Source organism: Lichenostomus cassidix, chromosome 3 (assembly GCF_008360975.1).
Source record: "Lichenostomus cassidix isolate B80296 chromosome 3, HeHo_3.0, whole genome shotgun sequence".
NCBI lineage: Eukaryota > Metazoa > Chordata > Aves > Passeriformes > Meliphagidae > Lichenostomus > Lichenostomus cassidix.
In genome coordinates this window covers 95,806,817-95,831,133 of record NC_139483.1, presented here as the reverse complement: position 1 = coordinate 95,831,133, position 24,317 = coordinate 95,806,817, and the positions used below count along the sequence as shown (strand labels likewise).

The window sequence follows — 24,317 nt, the reverse complement described above, 5'->3', positions numbered from 1 at the left end:
CTGTAGCTTTTTGATTGAAAAGTTAGTGTAGATCAGAGCCACCATAACATCTCAAGCTCATTATGTCCTTGGAAGACAAATCCAGAGAAATCGGAAAAAAAACCCTACTCAACATAAAGAAGATATATACATGAAATTATACTTGGCTTATAAAAAGACTTGGCTTTAATGGATTCTAAGGTGATGTTCTCTGACTTTGAAGCATCTGAAAAGCTTTTTAGTGACAATCAGAAGGATTATTTAGAGGTGAAGAGATAGAACAAAACTTCAGGTAGTGCTAATCACTCACTGATAACTGAAAGGTAGAAATGCCAAAGGCACATTTCCTTTTCAAATAGCAGCTAGCAAAAGTTTATTGATGAGCAGAACACTTATTTTTTGTACCTACCACACATGTATGTTATCAGATTTTCAAAAACCATGTGATATTGTGTTTAGAAAATACACAAACTTAAAGTCTTCTTACTGCAATATATCATGTCCAGCACACTTAAGACAGCCTGTCAGCTTCCCAAGCGTTGCATTGCAACTTTGTTTTAGTCCAGCTGAGCCATTATATTGTTTTAGAAATACATTGTGTATATTATTTAGACACAAGCCAACAGCAATAAGACACTTAAGCATAATTGACAGCTGCCTTATCATGCAAAGAATGGCAAGGTGTATGTCAGAGACAGATAGTCTTCAACAAAAAGAAGCCCTTGTACAGAGCAATAATAAGAATTCCATGGAATAAATTGTAAGTTTGTGTTAAAATTCTATCTGATTAGATTAATCAGTGAGTTTGAATTGAGAAGGTAAGTTCTAGCAGCTTCCCTTCCTTTGATTAATATACTGTTAGTTATTTATCAACTTTTGTTTGATATTTCTCAATCTCATTGCTCGCTATATTTTTCTTAGTTTTAATATTAATTATGAGCTAATCATGATATATGTAAGATGGGATTAATTTCACCTTCTTTAATGATCTAATATCTAGATATCCACTTGTATCACCTCAGAGTTCATTATTACTCTCCAGAGGACAATTCAGACTATCTGCTTTAGGTACCATTTTCTCCCATGAAACAACCTGAATGATGCACTTTGATAGACTCCTAAGTTTAAAATGGCTAAAGTGAGGTGAATGCTACCCATAGGGACAACCCTTTCATCCTTTGAAGGTGAATATGAGATGACCTCTAGATAAAGAACTCAGTTAAACTCAGGTTTATAGAATAAAGATAAAATAAATACTGGTACCTTCCAAACTACTGAGAGTTTCAGTACCATCCTCACTGGAGACAGGAGGTCACCCTGAGCCTTGGTATGAAAGGCCATCACACACTGCCATCTTTCCTGTTAGCAACATCAGATGTGAAGAGAACTGTGACAATTGCATCCATTACACTATCTTGGAATCAAATTTGTGATACCTTTTTGGCAACAACGGATTGCAACGAATATGGAAGTTGGACTGCATGGCGGAATTAGCAGTGGTGAGGACTGAGACCTCCCTGAGCCTAGTTCCTTTCATGTGCACTCCATCTGTAGACAAAGAAACATCAGTGATATTTAAAACTACCCTGAAAGTATGCTGAACACTGCATTACTGAAAGACAATGAGAGAAAAACATAAATTCTTACAGTGGGAGTTAGGAGATAACATAGTTTAGTGCTGGACTTGATTTAGACTTCAGTTGTGAGGGGTGGTGGGTATGGTGAAGAGCAAAAATGATGTCTTATGAACTCATAATTGAGATATATAAATAAATATGTCTTGTATGTTGGAATTACATTATATGTTTTCTTTTGCTAGCTCCCAAAGCAGTTCTGTATGCTTCTCAAGTAATAAAATTATTTTCACACTGGCAAATATTGAGCAAGGTGAGAGGCTCAAAAGTACTCTGGTGTACGTGCCTATTGCCTCTGCTGGAAGGACATCTCTTTCAGTGAAAAATTAATTCATCTGATTTTTTCCTAGGAATACTAAAATGATTTATGGCAATATTGTTGTAGTAGAGATGGTAATCTTCAGGTGACTGACAGTAAGCAGCAGCTAGGTCAACTCTTTTACAGTTGCAAGAAGATCCACAATGCTGCTTTCTCCATGACTTGGATTCCCAGGGGAGATTTTCACCTGTCATGTGAACAAGTCCTGGAAATATTGCACATAAAGGACTCGTTTTCCTGAGAAGCCTCGAGTGGAAGATTTAAAAGTCATGCAAAGGGGACTCTTTCATTGTGGCTCTGCACTGTGGAACACTCAGCAGCTAGAAAAAGTTATTTAGCTCTTATGTCTAGGGAAATTATTCCTACTTACGAAGAAATTCATACATCAGATTAATTTTAGTGAAAATCTGAAAATTGGTATTTAAAATTTGTCTCTCTCCATCAATTGTGTCAGAAGTTTTATACCAGCAGTTCTGTGGCCCAGGAAAAAAAAGGCCAGCACAAATATTGTCACCAACTTAGTTAAACTGAGGTCTGAAGCATAATTATTGTTTTACATGTGGTTTATTGATATTCACTTAAATTATTTTAATGAATTTTTATTCAGGTACAGTATGTCAATTTCTGAATAGATTAATTCTCAGCTAAGAGAGAAGGACAGAATGATCAAAGGAAGGAAGGATTATCCTATTGTCATCACTATTAGTGGGCTTATTCACTAGACAAAATTTGGTATCTTACAGTTTGCTTTATGTAGAAAGATAAATAAATGATGAAGAAAATAACAGTTGAAAAAGCTGTACGTAATCCTGTTTCCTGAAGCATGACAAATCTGAACACAAGTTTCACCATTCACAATAATCATGGGTTTTAGCCAGCTTTCTGCTTTAAAAAACCATATCCTACATCCTATCACTGCAAGCATGGCCCTAGAGCCACAGAGCAGTTACCCTTCCAGCTGTGCCAGCTCTCTTCCCTTCCTCTATCTGGGCCTTTCTCTTTGCTTTTCAAAATCCAAACACATCTATTCAGGTAAGGATGGTCGCTGAGCCACCTTACGTTTGTCTCCAGTGTTCTGTGTTTGAGGAGTGATTTGTGTTTATGTTTTGTTGCTGGAGATGTCTATTATTTCAGGTTCCTTCTTCTTTAACAGAGGTTGATGACTTTTTAAAGTTATCTTAAATGAAAGGTAGTGGTTAAGCCTAATAGTTCCACTGAATTTTAATCCAAGCTATAACAATGTTTTAAGACTTTCTGGAAGTAAGTTTAAAGTTTTACAGGGCTATTAAATGTTAACCTAGCCTTTGACAGCAATAGTGTGGTTTCATCAGCTCACACTGTGAAGAATTAAGGAAGCTGGAGTGCAGAATGAACTTCCCATTCCCACTCACATCCACCAGTACTCCATTTACGTTTTAAATACTGCTTACATATTACTGTGAGATCACTGGAAACCACAGGGAATCCTACTAGAAAAACTGCTGACCTCCATCACCTCTTCCCCTGCTCTTAAAATTTGGTAGCAAATGTTTCTCTGTCTTTCTGACAAGTTCGACAGGTTCATTACCCCTCTTTAGTTTGCTAAAGCTCAGAATTAAAGTACTCATATAAAATTCTTAAGCAGACCATTCAATTTTGTTCATACTACTTGATATAGTACTGTGTTAACACACAAGACATTGCACAAAAATGCTAGCAGTTTTTCAGCTAGAGCTGTTGAAATTAAAGCAAAGAGAGGTGTATTTGGACATGTTTTATGCCAGTAGAGAATGCTCTCCTAGAATAGTTCTTTGTCAAATCCAGCTTTTAATAGAAGTGGTTGTAGAGCTCCTCCATCTAGTACAGTGACAGGTCTGGTGTTAAGTTTCATCCTGTCATGCTTACTTATAATCCTGGTGCCAAAATAAACCATTCCTTTCAGTCATGGTATTTCCGGTTTGCAAATAATTGTGATGTTACCATAACCATCATAAGTCTCATTTGGTCAATCTAAAATAATGTAGAATTCTTCTGTCTTTCCTTGTAAAGCAACTTTTCCAGTGTCTTTTCCCTCTACATTGTATTTTTCTGAATTATTTACAATTAATCAGCATTATTCCAATATTAAGTTTACCCAAGGTTTTATACTGTTTTTCTTAATACAGTGAGAATTGTTTATATGAGGGAGATGTGTAAATATAAAACATCATGGAAAATAACTAAATTTTATCCTAGTTAAATAATTTATTCCAGAATAAATAGATAAGGCCTGTTTCTTGAGCATGATACAAGAAAAATGTTTATGTCTGCCCAAGTCAGTGATTCTCAAACTCTAGGTCACGGCTGTGAGCAGTTAAGGTTAGTGGGTTCAGGAGCCCCACAGATATGTGACAGGCAGTGGGGAGGATGGTGGGTCAAAGAAATACAATGTAGTTTTAGGAATCATTGATCTAACCTATGCCTGCCATGGCTTCCAGAACTCAAAGGAGCACTGCCATGAACAGGGAGTGCTCCTGATGGTTCTCTGCTCCCCATCAAACCCCAGCCTGAGTTCAGACAGCTTAGAGTCTGGTCCAGCTCATTCCTGATGTCTGTATTACTTGGAGAACAAAAAGAGCATGAGGATCACATAAATCTTCTTCCATTTCTCAAGTGCCTTCATCCATTCTTTTCTAATCCTTTTCCTCAGACATTTCCTTTCCACTGAAGGATGGGGTACCGATTATTTAGGAACAACCTACTTGGTGTCTGCTCTGTCCAATTCAGAGAAGGGACAACAGGATAAACATATGTGTGACACATGGGAATGACGTCAAGTCTCAGTGTGGCCCATCCTACTTGTTTCTGGGTACAAAGAAAAAATCTGCAGAGAATTTATATCACTTTTCCTGATATCCCCTGGTTAACAGGCTCTGTTAGGTAGGTTAATTTTTTGCCTGTGTAATGGTTCTTCAAGTCCTGCCCAAGGAAATGGTAACATGTGTTGTCTTTTATTTTTCTATCCTTATGATTCCCATGAGCCCTGAAATCTACCAAATACTGAACTGTTTTAATTTTCTTTGAAAATTAACAGGGATTGTCTATGGGAAGGATTCTTTGCCTTTGGAGAAATTGAGTTCCTGTCCCTGCACAAAGCTATCACAGCCTTACACGAGTTCATATATCCATGGTTTCTCCAGAGAGACCACATATAGGGCAAGCACAAAAACTCCTTATCTTCATGCTTCTCCTGCTACCAGACTGTTTCTCCAAATGTCCAGTAATGTTGCTTTAGAACCACTAAGCCTTCTGTTTAGTTGTTCTAGCCATGCTTGAAAAAAAGCAGTACGTTTTAAGTGGAATCAGGAGCACTTTGAAAAGGCTGGAGAAGAATCAAACACTTTAAGACTCTCTTCTCTCTTTCTACAATCCTTGTCCACAGCTTTGTTATGATCCTAGCCCATGTTCTTCTCGTGCTGACACTTGCAGCCTTGCTTTGTTGTTATACATGCATTTCATCTTGTCTTTGAATAAATGCTAGTATTCTCCTGATTTTTTTTTCTTTTATAATAACCTAGTTTACCTCCTAGTCATCTTATATGTCAGGTTCATGTTTCTTTTCACTACTTTTAAGTTTATATGCAAGTCTGCTTCATACACACCCTTCTGTTTAGTTCTAGTGATGCTTAAAAAGACTGTCACATATTAAGTGAAATTAAGAGCTTCTGGAAAAGGCTGGATGAGAGGAATCAAATAATATAATCAAATAATAGAACCATAGAATCGTTTAGGATAGAAAACACCTCTATAATCACTGAGTCCAGCCCTTAACCCAATGCTGTCAAGTCCACCACCAAACCATGTCCCTAAGTGCCACATCCACAATCCTTTTAATACTTTCAGGAATGGTGGCTCCACCATTTCCCTGGGCAGCCTGTTCCAGTGCTGGAAAACTTTTTAAAGAAAACATTTTTCCTAATACCCAACCTAAATCTCCCCTGGCACAACTTGAAGTCATTTCCTCTTGTCTATCACTTGTTACATGTCAGAGGCTGATCCCTACCTGGCCATATCCTTCTTTCGGGCAGTTGTAGAGAATGAGGCCAGGATATCATTGGCCTTAGTGGCCACCTGGACACACTCTGCTTCATATTCAGCTGCTGTCAACCAGCACCTCCAGGTCCTTTTCCACCAGCAACTTTCCAACCACTCTGCCCACAGCCTGTCATTGCAAGAGGTTGTGAGCCAAGGACAGGACCTGGCACTTGGCCTTTTTGATCCTCATACAATTGGCCTCAGCCCATCTATCCAGCCTGCCCAGATCCCTCTGCAGAGCCTTCTTGTACTTGTGATGTGGTGTCATCTGGAACTGACTGAGGATAGACATCCCCTTGTCCAGAGGATCGATAAACACATTGGCATCTTTAAAATTCAAAGGACACCAGTTCTTTGCCAGAGAGATCTGTGTTTCCTATGAGCATTGCCTAGCACAACAGAGATCAATTAAAACTTGACAAATATTTTCATTTAAACATTTCACAGTGAAAATAATTACTTGTTCTTAAAATAAACCTTTTGTACTCTTTCCATGCCCTTATTTGTCTAGATACTTCAACAAATTTTTTTTGTTTGTTTTTTGTCTCTTAACCCTGATTTATTTTGACTTTTTTTTTTTTCCCTTGGAAAGTGAATGAATGAAAGGTGTCTGAGATGTTTTCTCACTTTTTCCATATTGTTTCTGACACTTTATAGCTTTTCAAAACTTCCACACCTCTGGAAGAAGTAAAGAGAAAACAAGTAAATTAAACTCTGTAACTTTGTCACTCTATAAATTGTTTTCAAAAAGGTGAAAAAGATATTTAAAATGTAACAGAAATAATTATAGAGTTACAGTTTTCTGTTGCTTTACACTTTTCTGGAGCTAAAGATGTTTTCTGTTTTAAAAACAAAAAGAAAAATGTAGCAAAGAAGGAATAGGGAGAATAGAGGTCACAGTTTTTAATGCCTGTTTAATAGAATGGGGAAGCTGTGGGGCAAAAACACAGGAAAGAAAAAAATAAAAGTCAGATCTGAAGCTATGCAAAGAAAATGGTATCATTTTGTACAGTATAAAACAGAACACAATTTCCACTTATTTCATTATTCATGCGTTTTCTTAATAAATGCATTCTCCCTTATGACTAGGATCCATGGATCAACTCAAAAACAGTCTACAAGGTCCCAGTTGTAGTGCATATCCATAGTTATCAGCAGGTTTACCAGGCTGCAGTGTCTGGCACTTGTTTGGAGGCTGTAAATAGCAGGGAAGCTCGTTTGTGAAGGAGACAGAGATTCTCAGAGGCCTCTGCTGAGAACGCACTTCCCCAGGCACTAAATTTAAACAGGAATCCCATCACCCTCTACCCCAAGAGAAAGACACATTTCTTTGATGCTGCCGTGATTTATACAAATAACTGCAGGACAGTAAATAGCGCTGTGCATGTTTTTGCTTGGTCTGCCTCCATGAATCTTGTGCTGAGTGCCGATGGCTCGACTCCAGCAGCAGAGATGGATCTGCCCAAGCCCCAGGCAGACCTCCAAAGGCCCTGCTCAAGAGCTGCAGCCTCACAAAGGTGCCAGAGACAGATCTCTCATAGAAAAGCAATTTTTCTAGGAAGAAATTATACAAATTATGTAACTTTGTGCTAAACATAGTGATCCGATTGATGCAGGACCCCTCTCCTGCAACCTTTCTGAATTAGCACAAAACCAAGGCATCTGCTTACCATGGTTCTCACATAACCACGGCTGAGCAGGTTGTACAGCCATCCACACCAGTGCTGGGGGAACCTCCTGTTCCAGCACAGGATTTTAATCACCTGCAGTCTCAGGCAGTGATGAATTTCCTGGCGCCTAAACCACTTCACCTCCTCCACAGGGATCTAGGTGTGTGTAGATAGTGTGGAAAGTCTGAAATCTGGAAAGTCCAAGAGATGCAGGCATCTAAATCCCAAAATAATTTTTTTAAGATTGACATCAGGGGAGTTTTCATGAAGCAGGAAGGTTCCCTGGGGCTCACTCTGTGGTCTGGGGGCTTGGGAATGGTGTCCCTGTCACCCTCTTAGCCTGCTGGAGCTCAGCCACACACAGCCCCTGTGTGCTGAGTCCTGACAGCCCACGTCATCCCATGTCTGCTGGGACTGGAGGAGTGTTTCCACCTTGCACCTGAAAACAAACCCAAAACATATGGTTCTATAAAAATTATATATGAAAGCCATTGTGTAGAGTTGGATTTATTCAAATTCATTCTGTCCACATTAGGTGTAAACATAAAGAAACAAATATAAATGGGGGGCAAAGGGTGTGTGTTTGTTTTTCAGATGACAATGCTTGTTGCATTTACCTCTGAAACTGGAAACACCATAGAAAATGATTCAGATTATTGGGTAAATAATGCATGTTTAAGAATATGACCTTGACTGTCCCTTTTGCTGGTTCTTCATTTTGTTGAATGATTAATTTATAGCATGTCTGTGAATCCAGTCCCTCCTGTGGGTGATGTCATCTTTCTCATGTATTACACATGCGGCACCCCAGGGAAAAAAGCAGCAACATGATTCAACATTTTACTATATTTCCTTCCTCTTAGTACATGCAGTTTATGTACATATTGGTTTCAAATGTCACTGAAGCATCTATTTAAAAATATACATTTATAGAAAAAGAGGAAAAAGAGGGGAAAATTACAGATGCCTGTTCTTGTTCATTTTCTCTATTACTGGTGTTTCAGATAGCAGACAAACTGTTCGGTTTGTGTCATTCACTTAAGCCTTGTTTGTAAACAATTCCCATAGTACTTTACATGTCTGATGGCTAACACTTAGCTTTGGAGAGATTAATGAATGCAAGGTGAAATGGTGATAGCGTGAATTAGCAGCAAGAAGGCTGGAAAAGAAGAAGAAGCACAACACCCCCCCCAACAAACAAACAAATAAAAAAAAAAACAAAAAAAAAAACCCAAAACCAAAAACAACCAAGAAAACCCCAACCTGCTGCTATTTTGCTGAATGAAAAAAAAAAGAAGGAGGTTCTTAAATATTGATCTACTTTTCTCAGTAAGAGGTAATTTTAAGGTTATTTTATTTACATTTGATTGCGTTTATTACATGTGAGAAATATGTAAATCTTTGAATCCCATCAAAAAGTTACTCGAAAGAAGGATGATAAAAACTAATTAGAATAACTTTCTGTATTTTGGAGGCAACCTATTTATCTACACTGCACTGGGAAATCCAACCCACACAACAACCTCCCAGCTGAGTGCAATATAAGCATCTCTCAGGAGGAAGTGAAAATTTCCAGTCCCTGCTAACTTTTGTGAGTTGGGATTTGGTGGTTGCCCTTTAGTAGAAAAACTGTGGCTTCCCTTGAAGAAAACATTTCTATTCTATTGTTACCCTGCCAATCCTTACCAGATACTCCCTCTGTTTAAAGGCTTGTCAAAACTTATGATGGAATCAAACTTCCTTTTTTCTGTGACTGTAACATTCAAGGCACCTTATATGGATAGAATTAAGTGCCTGCTTTAAACCACAATCCATATAAATTAAATGGAAAATAATTTCTATAATAATATATTTACACATGGTATTTCGAGTACGTGCTTTATGTTTCACATAAAGGACAAGAATTCTGAATTCTGGGAATCTTTTCTCAAAAAACCTTTTTGATATATATCTCTTCCAACATCCTAGTTCTTTTACATGCAAAATGGACATTAATATGAATGAGAGTGATTTGTATGGCAAGGAGACTCTCAGAATCAAGATGCATTAGAAGGTTCTTAGAGGAGAATTTTAGATAGAGGAAAAAAAGCCTGGAATTATTCAGCAAGTATGCATTTGACTAGTCTATCCTAATATAAAGTATATGGTAAATAGTTTCTGACTCTTAATGCAATATTCTAAACAAGCAGTTGTTGGACCAACTAGTGAATACCTCTTTCAATCTTCTGTACCTGAAAATAATTGAGTTAAAATTTATTAGCATTTTATTTCTTAAATATTTATAATGTTATGTATGGATGTATATATGTGTATATATATATATATATATATATATATATATATATATATATACACACTTCAAATTTCATAGAGCAAAAATATATCTGACCAAAAAATGCCTGTATCATCACTGAGGAAAATAGCTAGCTAAGCTTCAGATAAATGTATGAGGTTCTGTCTGGAAAGACTGAATCCATTAGTGAACTGAACTAATAGGTCAAGAAAAGTAATAGCCAAATAAATATTTTATTAGCATTTTCTGATACTTGCTAATGGTTAAGCCTACTAATCCTACACTAGTGGGAATCTTTATTGAATATCAGGTCATTATTCAAGAGATATTGTCTCCAATTTCATACAAAGTGACTTTCTGGGCATGATTGGAGAAAGGTATTTTCACATTAATTGAATACTTTACTCTAGGATACAATGGATAAAATCTGCTGCTGTTCTAATTTTTTTGCTGGTTAGATGATTGGGGGACTCAAACAGAGCTGCATGAAGATTTAACAAAAAAAAAAGTCACTTTTATTTTCAATATGTTTTCGTAACTGAATTTTCTCTTGAAATGGTCAGGAAGGTAAAGGCTGGTGTCAGGCAGTAGGAGCATTCCTTAGCTCAGGATCTCATTTTCCTCAAGCACAGTGTGGAGATCCAGCCCTTCCAAGCATCAATGTGGGATTGCATATCCCTACCCTCGTCATTTATAAATCTAAGTTTCACTTTTTATTTCTTGTCTTTCTTTGGGGTTCAAGTGTCTCACAGTGAGAAGCTGCAGGAGGAGGGAATTGCTGTGTGCCCCATATGAAGGCAGCCACAGTGCATCTTGTTGACTGGTGCTCTGGGCACACACATTTCTCTGTTTACCTAGGACAGATCTTGATGGATCAAGCAGCAGAGGCAGCTCCTCAGTGTTCAGAGCACCTTGGAAATTGTCCTGTTAAGGCAGCCCTCTCATACTGGTGCTAAAAACCAGAAAATACAGACCTCAGTGGGCAGCTCATGACAACTGTCTGTCTTGCCTTTCTCTTTTAATTTTATTAGTTTTCTTCATTTTGTTTCCAAGTTAAGCCTACTCCACACTGATTTTCCTGCCATCCACAGGAGTGCCTGTGTCTAAATTCAAACTTAGATGGTATTTATTCTGTCAAAACCAGCATTAACACCAGTGGAACATTTCTTAGTTTAAGAAACCAATGAATGTCAGAAAAAAGCCTGAGATCTGTCGCACTGCAGATGTATGATTTTGATTCAATACCAGTAAAACAAACCAAAAGAGCATGAAATTTCTATCATCATTTATGCTTTTCTAGCTTGAGTTTCATCACTTACCCTTAGCATTTAAAGAAGAGAAAAAACCCCAAAACTTTCATGTTTGAAGACAGGATTTTTTATGATTCAGTAATCACTGAGGTTAGACCATAACACTGATGTACTGACCGAGGGAGCATTCCTTTCTCAGGACACTAAATAAATTTTACTAATTTATGTTAATATTTAAGCAGGGAAAATACTTAATGATTCTCTCTTATCTAATCCAGATGGATTGATTTCTTTTCCTAAGAGTGCAGTTTATGAAAATATTGTCTAAACTAACTGTGAGAGTGCTAGAAGAACATAAACTGTATGATTCTTATGTATAATTTAAAAAGCAATTTCAAGGCTCCAGTTCTATAGCTGTTCAACATATAAAATTCTCACTCAGCTCTGCAGTTGGAGGAGATTCAATAGAAGTGATTTTACAATTGATTTCAGTAGGTGTTTTGACTACAAGGGAAGAACAAAATTGGCCAACAATATTTGTAAAGTGATTTTGGATTCTTGGGAGTGAAGGCACTGCAGTGTAAATTGTTATAATTTTTTTGAGCTAGAGAATTCATCCTGTCCCAAATTCTCTGAGAAATTTCTGAGTTTTAAAAAAATTGCATCCATAGTCTCATTCTTTTCTCCCCCTGTTAAGAGTGAGCACCCATGTAAACAGGAATGCCACAGCTGTAGAACTGACACTGTATATCATGAGAGGTAGTACATGTCAGTAATAGAGCAGGAGAGGTTTTAGGGCAAATACCTTTTTGCCTTGCCTTTAGACTCATGATTTCTGCATTCCAGTCATACATGGTGGTGACAGCTTCTCTCTGAGACTACTCCATAGATTGAGGTTTAGGTATTCTCCAAAATTATAGGGGCTTTACGGTCAAAATCCTGCAGAAATAGGGTTTGTAACCTGTAGCTGTAGTAAATTAAACCAAGGTCTGTTCACGGGCTCAGAAGCCAGCTGGCAGGATCTGCCCACATCTATGCTATTAAACTCTCTTACTTTCCAAAACAGAGTGTCTGAATCCAAACTGCCTATTGGGAATGATCTTTGGCCCATGTTAATTTCCAAATTGTTCCAGTGATTTTTTGGAAGAGTGCTAGCATTCACCAGCCAAAACCATGTCAGGGATTTTGTCTTCTAGCAATTTAACAATACAGACAGCTGAGTTCCAGCGCCTGGACTATGTGCTGACTCTGTTTTAGTTTATTAGTCTAGATGTGCTTTCTATCTCTTCCCAGTGCTTTTTATTTCCCAGGCACATGCTCTACCTTCAGGATAACATATCAGTTGAAAGAGTTTGTCATCTCTCATCAGAATGAATCTATTAACTCCTTGAGCCCTTGAGTGAACAGAGATACCTAATGTGAAATCCTGAGCCAGATTTGTCCTGATCTGGCAACACCAAACATGCAGTTTTTTCAGTGAAGCTGCAGACAGCTCCTCACCCACAAAGGGTGAGTCCAGAAATCTACCACGGATGGCCAGCTGATTCCAGGTGTCTATTTTCTAGGTATTGAACTACTTGGTGCACATACTCTCATGCCAGTATATGTATTAAAAGGATTTGAGTAAAGTTGCAGTTTTTCCTACATTGTTCCTTAACTTTGCATGACTGATACAGCACCTTTAGTAATGTTTGCTTAATTGCATTTGTGCATGAAAGACTGTGATATTAACTAATATTTATATCTGTTAATTTTTGTAAAAAAATATATGTGCTCAGGAAAATGCTAGTGAGAGAACATGTATGCAAGAGATAGATAAGGGGAGAGAAAAGATAAATATTTGGGAAAAACTACTGCCATAGTTTCTCAAATGTCTTTAGTATTATTGTAAATATTTTTCCATTTGTATGTGACTTTGTATATATTTTTGATTGTCTTCCAAATGTAAAATACATTTGTGGAAACATGATATTTTACATCTGATTGACTAATATAGTGGAAGTGTACTAAAATGTCTATTCACAAAAAGCTCTTCTTTGGGGCTGAAAAAGTCTCAGGTCATCATGGGTACATCAAGACACATTTCAAACAGGCAGTTATCTGGGGGAGGTGGTGATGGTATTTTTGCTGTTATTTTCCCTTTTTGAGACATTAATACTCCACCATTTTGTTTGTGGAAAAATTCACATCATCTTCAGACAAAATGAGGATGGATAGTGCTGGCAGTTTAAGTAGGCAGTTTTCAGAAATCTAGTCGAATTCAATGGATCTTTTGCAACACTACTGGCTTTGATAACCCACAATTTGTGAATGACCAAAAAAACAGCTGAGGAAAACAAAACTGTTTTCAAATTATGGCTGCCCATAGCCCAAAAAAGAGATAGTAGTCAAAGTTTCCAGGGACAAAAACAGGCGGGTGTTTCTCCGTGATTTGTTACCCGTTTTCTACTTTTGAAAGAGAGTGCCACTGTCAGAGGAGCAGTTTGCTTCTGATTGCTGAAGAGTATGAGCACTAAAACTCAAAGAACAACGTGAATGGAATTAGGCGAATGAAAGGCAGGCTTTAAAGAGATTTAGGGAATATTATTACATTAAGATTATGCAGACAAAGGAAGTCTCATTAAGTAAAGGCTAGGCTCAAAGTGTCAGCTATTTTACAAACACTTAGACAAAAAATCAATGTTCTTATGGTACTGACTTGAGAAAGGAATCTCAACATGAATTTGTTGCATATTTATTTATGCATATTTGGTGTCTTAGGGAAAGAAAAAACCCACCTAGCTGTACATGTGAAATGCCAAAATGTCACATTACGATGAAACTTAACAGGACAATTGTAACTGAGATCTAGATTTTCTTTTCCACGATGCATTTCTTGGACTATCTTGTTCTTGTGTGCAGGTGAATCCTACTTTATTCCCTATGTACACTTCAGTATTTGTTAACACTATATTTTGAAAAAGGCTTGTATTTTAAAGTATATATGAGTCAATTTTCTTGAAGATGACGACCTTTTAATTGAATTTGAAGAATTGTAGAAAAAACTGATCTGTCATAAATGCTTTAGCTTATGCAAATATCGGAGTAATGCCAACAAATATAACATCAGATTTCAAGAGACGGGGTCAAGATCCTCTTACTCTAACTCTTGTGGGAATTGTTTCTAGAACTGGAGATTTTTGTTGAGGGTGGTTTACTTGTTTGGTTTTGTGTGATTTCACTCTGGTTTGGTTTTGCTGTACATTTGGGTGGGGTTTTTTGTTGCTTTTTTTTTAACTGTTCTATCAAAATATTAATAGGCTATAAAAAGATTGTCTTAAAACTTAAAAAACTCCAGGTACAACATTTTAAGTCCAACAGATGAAAATGTCAAGAAATTCTCAGGACTTAAAGTTATAGATTTGAACAAACACTACATTTTAGCCATTTAGAGTGGTCCAGCCAGCAAGCATTTTAATGAAAATCCAAATATATATAAATGTCTGTCTTAAGTCTGTAATGATGCAAATGTGTGTTGGTATCTGTGTGGGTCTATGTTACTTACAGTCCATGTTTTCACACGTTTCTTCTAGGGTTAGATCTAACATTCAAACTTGAGATTATAGTATTCAAGCTAAATTGCCAAGTATTTCTTTTTACCCCAAACATGTGTTTCTATCCTTTCTTCCATATAAAACCGAGCCAACACCCAGGCTGCACAATACCTCTACAGTGATAGTTTTCAGATGTGGTAACTTGTGGTTTACCAATCTGAAAACACTTTCAAGCATTAGATAGGCAAAATTCCCAATGTGTCATACAAAAATTCCATCTGTCATTAAGACCTGACAAATAGCTGAAGCTTGACTTTCCAATGCAGTAATAACTGTTCTCACTCAGGAGGACCCAAAGAGAAGATTTCAGCTAGACACATTTGAGACAGCATGCAGATGACCTTAGTCTGTTCTAGAAGATTTCTAGTTTGTCTTTGGTTAACTATGGTAGGACTTGAAGAAAAAAACTCTATAGGAATTAAAATAATCAAACAACCTCCACCCCCCAACCCCTGAATAAAAACCCAAGTAATCATGGAACACTCTCAGGCCACTGTTTCAATACCTTCCAAACTACCTTAAAAATGCTTTTTGAAGTTTTTTTTTTATATGTACAGAAAGGATAGTGGTATGATGGCTGTATATAAAGATTTTATTTCCTTGATTTACAATGATCAGCTTAAACTTCCTATGTTTACTATGACATGTCACATTCAAACCCTTATTTCACATCAGTTACACATCTTCATTCACACGAAAATATACTACTACAACAGACTCCCGAAATTATATAGATTGCTTTCAGTATTCTCAATAGGTCTGGTAAGTTAAATAGAAATCACTTGTCATCCAAGAATTGTTTTTGGAGAAATTAGCTGTTCAGCTAACTGTTGCAATAAGGAAAGAACAGGAAAAATGGGAAAGCTGTGCTCGAGTCATACAAAATTATCTGGAATTTTTACTTATTGAATTGACTCTGCCCAGGTCTAAAGGTTTCTATCAGCTATAGCTGAAGTAGGTTAGAATTTTTCTATTACTTCCTGAATATTGAGGGTAACCAACAACCCCCCAGCAGACAGGAAGGTATTATCAGTTGATATTTTCAACCCTGTGTAAACTTGCAGAAGTACAGACATTAAATACAATCGAGAGATGTGTTTTGTATATTTTCTGGGATATGGGACTATGTCTACTGGCAGGAACTCTAGAAGATTAATTTCTGCAATAGATGGCTTGTATTAATTACAAATTTTGAATTTGTAACAATATAACTCCATCATTTCTATAAAACAATATTTAATATACAACAAACTTTCACCACATAAACACATTAAAAACACCTTTTTATAGTTTCAAGAATTGATTACAGGTTTCTCATAAAAACATTTTCATTACTAGAATCTTAATACAGAATGATTTTTTCTATGCCAAAATACATTTAGATGGTAAATTGTCTGTAGAAAAAGATACAGAGAAATGGGGTTTGCTGGCATGTAATCCATTTTATTTCATTTTTTCATGGTCAACTTTAAAGCAAAGTTAAAAATGTTTGTCATAAAATACTTTATTGTTTTACCCAGTCTTAACCAGAAAAGAAGAAGGAAGCTAATTGGTTTATTCTCTGTTTCAGTGTCTCTCAGGCATGCCCAGAACAGCACTTAGTACACAATACCTGGACCATAACTATCTGTCAAGGGTTTTTTTGAAAGATATAACATTCCCATTAACTTTCAGCTTTAGGAGCCCACAGAATGAGGAGTGGGGATTCACTGTAATAGCTGAACTGCATTTACCAAATGCTACACCAGAAAAAAAAAAAAATCCACATAAAACCACATAGGAAGATTGATCACACATTTTTATTAGAGTCTTTTGAACAATTGCATTATGTTGTTCCTTTATTTAAAAACTCTTGCAAAAAAAGACATTGGAGTGGACTGGTTTCAACCCTGAGCATTAACACTGCATATCAAGTACTGTAGTAAAGAAGCTGGTTAAGTTTGTAGCACTAGCACAAGTCACTGATATTAATCCTCTAGGTGATCAGGTTTTTACAAAAAAAATACATAGTTTTCAATAAATAATGCTTAATTTTACAACTTTGATACAGCAATGTCATACACTGTTTTGACACATACTAAACTCTGCATGCTATATAGTCTACTAGAAGACAAAACTTTGCCATGCATTTTCTTTTTCTAGTGCTAGAAAACACTTTGTCCTCCAGTGCATTGCCTCAAGCAGCCTTACCATCTTCCTTCTCTCACAGCAATAGGCCGTGCACTGGCATGCAAAAACCTCAAGAAAAGGTTTCCCCCCCACCATCACTCAGACTTCTAAACAAAAGTACTTTTCAGCTTTTCCCCCCAAGACCTGGAGTGGCTATGAAAACTAATTTCATGTGGCCTTGAAAAGTCTTTGAAATCACATATTTTATAAGTGTCATGCTTGAAAAACTGCTCTAAAACATTCAATTTCCCCCACCTGTGGCCATCATGCAACATCATTGAAATGTTGTAACCATCAAAAGTCCCACATTGGAAAACAGGCCTCCATTTTAAAACAGCCCACCAAAAAACAAAAGGAAATAAGAAAAAAAGTATCACAGCATTTATGTAAAGACTCCAAAACGCCAACATATGTACAAGAGCAAAACCAGATACAAATTGTAAATGAACTAACAATGGCATATAACTCTTCTCCCTGGCTTTGCCAGGGGTTGAGGCAAATTGGTTTTGGAGATAAGCAGGACGATGGAAACAAAAACAAATTGTGACAATGGGAGTTCCCGGATTAATCATTATTACTTGATCAAATTTCTTCAAGCAGTAAATCAATGTCTTGATTTCACTGGAAGTGTGAACTACCAAAATCTGAAGCCCTATTCAATAATTCTAAATCAAACCTGCTTCTGAGCTTTCACAAGTCTTAGAAGTTTGGCGCCCTTGCACTTTTTCATCTTGCAAGATTGCACTTCACAGAAAATCCAGATGTAACTAACCACAAAAGAAGAAATTTGATTAATTAATAAGGATTGAAACCTCCATTCTCACACTTCCAGGTTGTTGTTCATCATTGAAAACCATTCACCCCTTCTTATCCATATTGCTTTAGGGGTTTCCTTGTATCTACAGAAGTCATTCCTTTTAAATTGCTGTCAATCACAATTTTTCTAAGAGTTTTTAAAATATTCCTATCTTTGCACTGGCATAAGTATTGGGTTTTCTAAGAGAATCTCACCCCAAAGAAGGTATTACTTTTATACATGAAATATTATGAACTTTTGTTTCCCTTTTTGTAAGTCATTCTACATTTTCTGCACATTTGTGCTTTATATTGAATATAAAAATAGGTCTTTAAAACTCTATTTACTTTAAACTCACTAAAAAACTACTTGCTTGTGAAATTCTCTTACAAATTCACTGCATCCATGTAGAGAAGATAAAACTAATTAGGCAGTTAATTGGTATAGGTAGTGTGCAAAAAAATTTAAAAAAACAAAAACAATCACAGCCTTGGATGTGAGTGAGGGGAAAGGAAATTGATCAAAGAAATACAACTGTATAGTAGGGGAAATGTAAGGCAACTCATTGTATTAAGTTTTTGTTGTTTATTTTTTCTTGGCCATTCTTAAAAATGGAAGTTAGGAGGAACTAAGACACCTATCCTGCCAGCAGCCCTTGCGGCAAAAACTCCCATTGAGCTCAATGAGAATTTTTTTTTTTTTTTTAACCAGAGCAGGTTTAAGGCCTTACTAGGCAACAATTGTGAAGATGTAAAACAGAATTCATGAAAACAGTTTTGATTATCAAACACCTAAAACTTAATGGCCCTGACTTTGACCCCACACCAGTTTTCCCCTGGTGTAACAACAGAGTTGCACTTTCCTCAAAAAGGCAGGAGTGAAGGATCATACTGCACGCATGCAAATCACATTCAACAGACTTGAAGTTTCATCTGAATGTCAGTGAATGCCTAAAGAGCATGTAGCACTTAAAGGACGCTTGGAATAAGCCTTTCTACCACAACTGTAAAAGACTGCACTTAAAGGAAGAAAATATTTCTTAATTGTGGTTCTTTTAAAAGGAAGGGGAAAAACAGTAAAAACATCAAAAGGGGAAAAAAAGTTTCCAAAAAATGCTCACTTTAAGAAGAATCAGCATGTTTGATTAGGTTTTACATTGAGTTGACATCCTCAGTGCTAGCAAGCAAATTGTCTTTTGACATAGAAAAGCACCTTTTTCTCCCTCCTATCACTGAGTCCTATTACACGCAGAGTAGTATTGTACAGAGACAAATGCAAGGAATGTGGGGAAAAAGGCCACAGGAGATACCAGGCTTGCAACAGGACTGCTCTAGCCTGTCAACAAAGATACCTATGTACACTAAAAAAAAAAAAGAAAAATAAAAGGTATGAATATTATTAATGACAAAATAAAATAGAGTAGCTTAGCAGATGCTATTTTTCATGAGTAAAAGATTGTTTTTTACTCTCACTGAGATCAGTAGGAGCTTAGGCATTCAACAGCATCAAACTTCAGCCCTAACTATGCAGTGGCTTAAACAGAACACTACCTAATTTTTCCTTGAACAATATGCAATAATAAACTCTAAAATAAAAGCAACTCAACTGTTTGGCCAAAAAAAATTGTTTCCCTGCACCATATAACTTCTCTCAAAATATTCCTGTGATATAGAACAGTATAATTCCCATCTAGAAGAAAGAAAATATATACTTCTGAGTGGGGATTATATTCTTTGACTAAAGTAGACCTGTTGCTCTTTTAAAATATGCCTGACTGCTCTTTAATTGGATCGTTTAAATCAGTTATCCTTGACTAATATTTTAAATGGTAATTTTAAAAACAGTTTCCAAAAATATATGCAAGTCAAAACTTTTGTAGGCTGAGACACAGACCTTATTACAATGCAAACTAAATGCAGCCTGTATTTGACCATAATCATTCATAACTCATTGAACATCTGTAAAGCACAAATGTTTAATGACACTGCCTATTACCACTTTAATAAACAAGGATGCATATCAGAAGAAAGGGACTGAAAGAACAAGTCACCCTACCCTCATGATAGCTTGAAGAATTACTAAGAGAATTTTGGCTCAGTTTTAAGACTTAGAACCTGATCAACTTACTCCATCACCCTAGCCCAAAAGGGGATTTTCAATAGCAGGATAGTGAATGGCTAGGCTAGAGCACTTCAGTGTATCTATTTTCTTAAAGTCTTTTGCCTTAGAAGAGATAAATGTCATTTGTTTTCAATCTGATTTCTAAGTTATCACATGGAGAACACACTAATCATTTGAGACCAAAAACTGAAAATTCAAGAAACTCTACTTTATTGAGGACTATCCATTGCCAAGGATATCTTGTATATTGTAATTAAGTTTGTTTTAAAACACAGTTTCTCATAAAGAATTATCACAATGCAAGACATAAATTTGAGTTCCCAGATATGCTATATCTCTTTTCTGATAGCAAAGATTTAGGCCAAACAACTTTTATTTAGAATCATGAGTGTTTTATTATTATTATTATTAGAAAGAGATCAGATTATATTAATCATTTTACTACCAGTTTAACTAACCTAAAGTAAGATATCTCACCACTTAAATGCCTAAGAGTTGTCCTTGATTAAACATAACATGCATGCAGGTTTTAATGTTATGTTTTATTATGCCTTACAAATGTGTATGCAGGATTTTCATTTCAGCAAGTCTGAAAGCCTGTAGCAGTGGTTGCCACCAAAATACCAGCACAGTGAATTGTCCCTGTAAACAGCTGGATCATTAATTAGCGGAGAAAAACAAACAAAAACAGAAGTAGTAATAATTTACCAATGTCTATCAGATAAAAAAGTAAACTTCTTGAGAAACAAACTTCCACCTCGTGAGTCTGTTTATTGCCATCAGCAGCTATTTCAGAGCAAGCAACTGAAATCCGATGGCTCCTAAAGTCCAAAAAAAAAAAAAAAAAAAAAAAGCACACTGACAAAGTCTGCTCACCTACAGCCGAAGCTTGTACCCCTGCCCTGCCCTGCCTGCCCGGAGCGGCGGGCGGCTCTCCGGAGGGGCCGGGGCCACCCCGGCGGGCCGAGCGCTGCCCGGGCCGGAGGAGATGCAGCACTGCTACCCTCAGCATCTCCCCCTCGAGCCTGGCCCAGGCTATTCATCAAAAACGGGAGTGGGGAGGAAGAAGCCCAGCGGGGAGAAGAGCGGGGGCATGCACAGGGGGCGAGTCGCCTTCCCGGCGGCGGGGAGAGCGAGCACCCGGCCCCGCCGCGCCCCCCGCCCGGAGCCCCCGCCCCGGCAAGCGGCTGCGGGGAGCCCGCGGGGCTGCCCCGGGAGCGGGGGGAAGGCGGCGGAGCCGAAAATACCCGGGGCGAGCCAGCCTGCCGCTGCCCGGAGCAGCCCGCAGCAAGCAAGCCCCGGCCCCGCGGAGAAAAACCGGTGGGAAAAAGGCGACGAGGAGTGGGGGGGGGGAAAAAAAAAAAAAGGAAAAGAAGCAGTCCTGACTCTCCTTCCCCCCTAGCTCTGATCATGCACAACAGCCTACAGCTACCGCTCCTCCGCGGGCGCGGGGTGACAACACGGCATCTCCAGCGTTACTGCTACAGACACTAATTGCGATACGAGTTTCTATCAGTTCCAGCTGATTTATTAAAATTGTCAAGATACAGACTTTCAGCATTTAAAAAAAAAAAAAACAGGCTATGATGTTGACAGTGCACAAGTCTGCTTTTGCCATCATTTGCTACAAAATATGCAGATGGTCTGTACTTTAGATTATATTGCACAACATGAGAAACTTTTTAAACTATGTGCCTTTTTTCTTTTTTTTTTTTTTGCTAAAATCGAGAATCCAGTTTCATACCTTTCATCTGGGGCCCCATCCACATATCACAGCGTATGAGATACATAAAATCCTACTATAGTACAGTACATATACAATCTTTTAAACTAAGATAACAGCTCTGAGGTCTATATCACCATTTTCAATAAATCTTTACCTACAAATATTGAACAAATCTGAACTATAGCTGTACAAAAAAAGTGTTTGTTTTTTTTTTAAACCACAAGGCCTTTAGATGCAAGGATTATTTTTTAAAATTTTAATCCTTTTAAAACCAGGACGTAACGTACCAACAAACTTGCATGCTAAAAACAGAGAAAAACAAAGAAAATAAAAGGGAAGAAGTGCCTGAAAAGTCTTACTGAAAAAACACAGCAAGAATGTTCCCTTTTCACTGTACAAAAATACGCCTGAAAATATATTAATTTTTAAAAAAGACTGAGGTCTGTTATGTATCAAAAATGTTTCAATACCTTTTTGTACTGAGGTCTAGGCTGTCTGGTATTCAATCAAGGAGGTATAAGGGAACAAGTTACAAAAAAAAAAAAAGTTGGCAAGTAGAAATCACATTTGTAAAACCATAAACAATTTGATCTGAAAAGTAAACTCTGATCTTAAGTCAGTTCAGTTATTTGTAAGCGTTTGTACAGTCTGCATTTTTTCAAGCTCCCTGCAGCTTTGTTAAGAATCGGATGCATAGAAGACATCAGTTTTCTCCCTCCAAAAAAAAGTTGCAATGGTCCCTTTCGGAAAAAAAAAAAAAAAATCAGAACAGTCCATTAAGATCTCTCACGGGAAAAAAAAAAAAAAAATCCACAAACCCCCTTGAGTAACAGTTGTGCTGCCAAAAGACTTCTTTGCAGACCATCTTCCAGACTTCAATCAGAGACCGACAAGCTTCAAACAGCGCCTTCTGTATCATTTTTCCCCCAGTCCCATTTGCCTTTGCTGTTGTTGTTGTGATCACCAAACGCAATAAAAAATAAAAAACACAAAAATAATAATAAAAAAAATAAAATCACAACTCCCGGGCTCGGAACTAACTTCGAGATTTTTTTTTTTAAAGAAAACAAGATTAATTTTTTTTTAATCATTATCATCATCATCATCGCCGGCGTCGCGCCGCTCCAGCTCCGCCGCTCTCGCCGCCCGCCCTGGCCGCCGCCCCCGGCTCAGTACGTGAACACCAGGTCGGAGAAGTTCGCTTCCAGCCAGTCGCCCGCGATCATCTCGCTCAGCTCCGGGGTACAGTAGTCGGGGAATTCGAAGTGGGAGCCGAGGCTGCCCTCGCTGAAGGAGTCCAGGTCCTTGTCCACCAGCGAGAGGGAGAGGTTGCCGGCGGCGGCGCCCGCCCCCAGCTCGGCGGCAGCGTGGCCGTGCTGGGAGAAGTTGAGGCTGAGGTCGAAGAGCAGGTCGTCCGCCTCCTCGCTGCCGGCCGACGAGGTGGAGATGGACCGGGAGGAGGCCGGGGAGAGGCCGGCCGGCTGCTGCGGCGGCGGCGGGCCCTGTTTGGTGATGTTCTTGAAGCTGTAGTAGAGTCTGCTGCCGCCGCCCGCCGCCGCGGCGCCGCCCCGCACCTCCTCGTACAGGCTGGCCCCCTCGGTGGACTCCGCCGAGGAGCTCAAGGTGGGGCTGGCCGGCACTTTGGCCACGTTGTACCGCCGCAGCTGCTGCGGCCCCGGCTCCTCGTCCTCGTCCTCCTCCTCCGCCTCCTGCTTGATCCGCAGCTGCAGCTCGTCCTCGTCCTCCTCCTCATCCTCCTCCTCGTCCATGAAGACGCACTTGACCGTCTTGCTGCTCACTTTCAGGGTGCCGAAGACGTACTCGTCTCCCGCGTAGTCCCCGTGGTGGGCGGTTTTGGCTCCCGGCTTGGGGGGCGAGGTGCCGGAGGAGGCTTTCAGCTTGCTGCACTTCTTGCTGGAGCTCTTGGCGCTCTTGCTGCCGCCGCTGCTGGCGGGCGCGTTTTTCTCGGGACTTTGGCTGGCGTTGGGCTTGGCCGACGGGTCCATTTTGGGCTTTTTCCTGGGCCGGTACTTGTAGTCGGGGTAATCAGCCATGTGCTTGAGCCGCAGCCTCTCCGCCTCCCGGATGAAAGGGATCTTCTCGCTGTCCTTCAGCATTTTCCACCGCTTGCCCAGGCGCTTGGAGATCTCCGCGTTGTGCATGTCCGGGGACTGCTCCATGATTTTTCTCCGCTCGATCTTGGACCACACCATGAACGCGTTCATCGGTCTCTTTATGTGCCCCGACGCCGTTTTGCACCAGTCCGGGTCGCTCTCGTCTAAAGCGACGGGGCTGCAAGCCATGAACTCGCCCTCTTCAGTGTCCATCGCTTCCCGGGGCAGGTTGCTCTCTGCCTCCGTACTCTCCGCCTGCTGCACCATGGTGGGCTCTCGCCGAGGCGCCGCTCCCCTCCGAGCCAACAAAGCCGCTCCGCCGCCGCCGCCCCCTCCCACCGCCGCACCTTGCCCCTGCTGCGAGCCGCGCCGAGCTGCTCTCTCCGGCGCGCTGCGAGGCGGAGCCGCGGGGCCGGGCGGGCGCTGTGGCTGTGCCGCCCGCACCGAGCCCCGGCGGTGGGGCCGGGCGGGTCGGGCGCGGCTGGGCTGCTGCGCTGGGCGCGCGCTGTGCCCGTGCCCCGGCCTCGCGCCGCCGCCCGCCCTGCCGCGCGCTGCCCGTTCTGCGAAACTCGCGGCTCCGCGCCCCGCGCGTTATCAGCG

General features: G+C 39.3%; 1 protein-coding gene across 1 annotated transcript; it reads right to left on the bottom strand.

Moving 5' to 3' along the window:
- Positions 1-16,571: 16,571 nt before the first annotated feature.
- Positions 16,572-24,282, bottom strand: SOX11 (SRY-box transcription factor 11). Its single transcript, XM_085056805.1, has one exon. The coding sequence runs from the start codon at positions 23,982-23,984 to the stop codon at positions 22,773-22,775; it is 1,212 nt and encodes a 403-aa protein (XP_084912931.1). The 5' UTR covers positions 23,985-24,282; the 3' UTR covers positions 16,572-22,772.
- Between the last annotated feature and the right edge of the window lie 35 nt (positions 24,283-24,317).

Bases quoted from the DNA above. Each gene is read 5' to 3' on its own strand.
- SOX11 (XM_085056805.1), bottom strand. From the start codon at position 23,984: ATGGTGCAGCAGGCGGAGAGTACGGAGGCAGAGAGCAACCTGCCCCGG.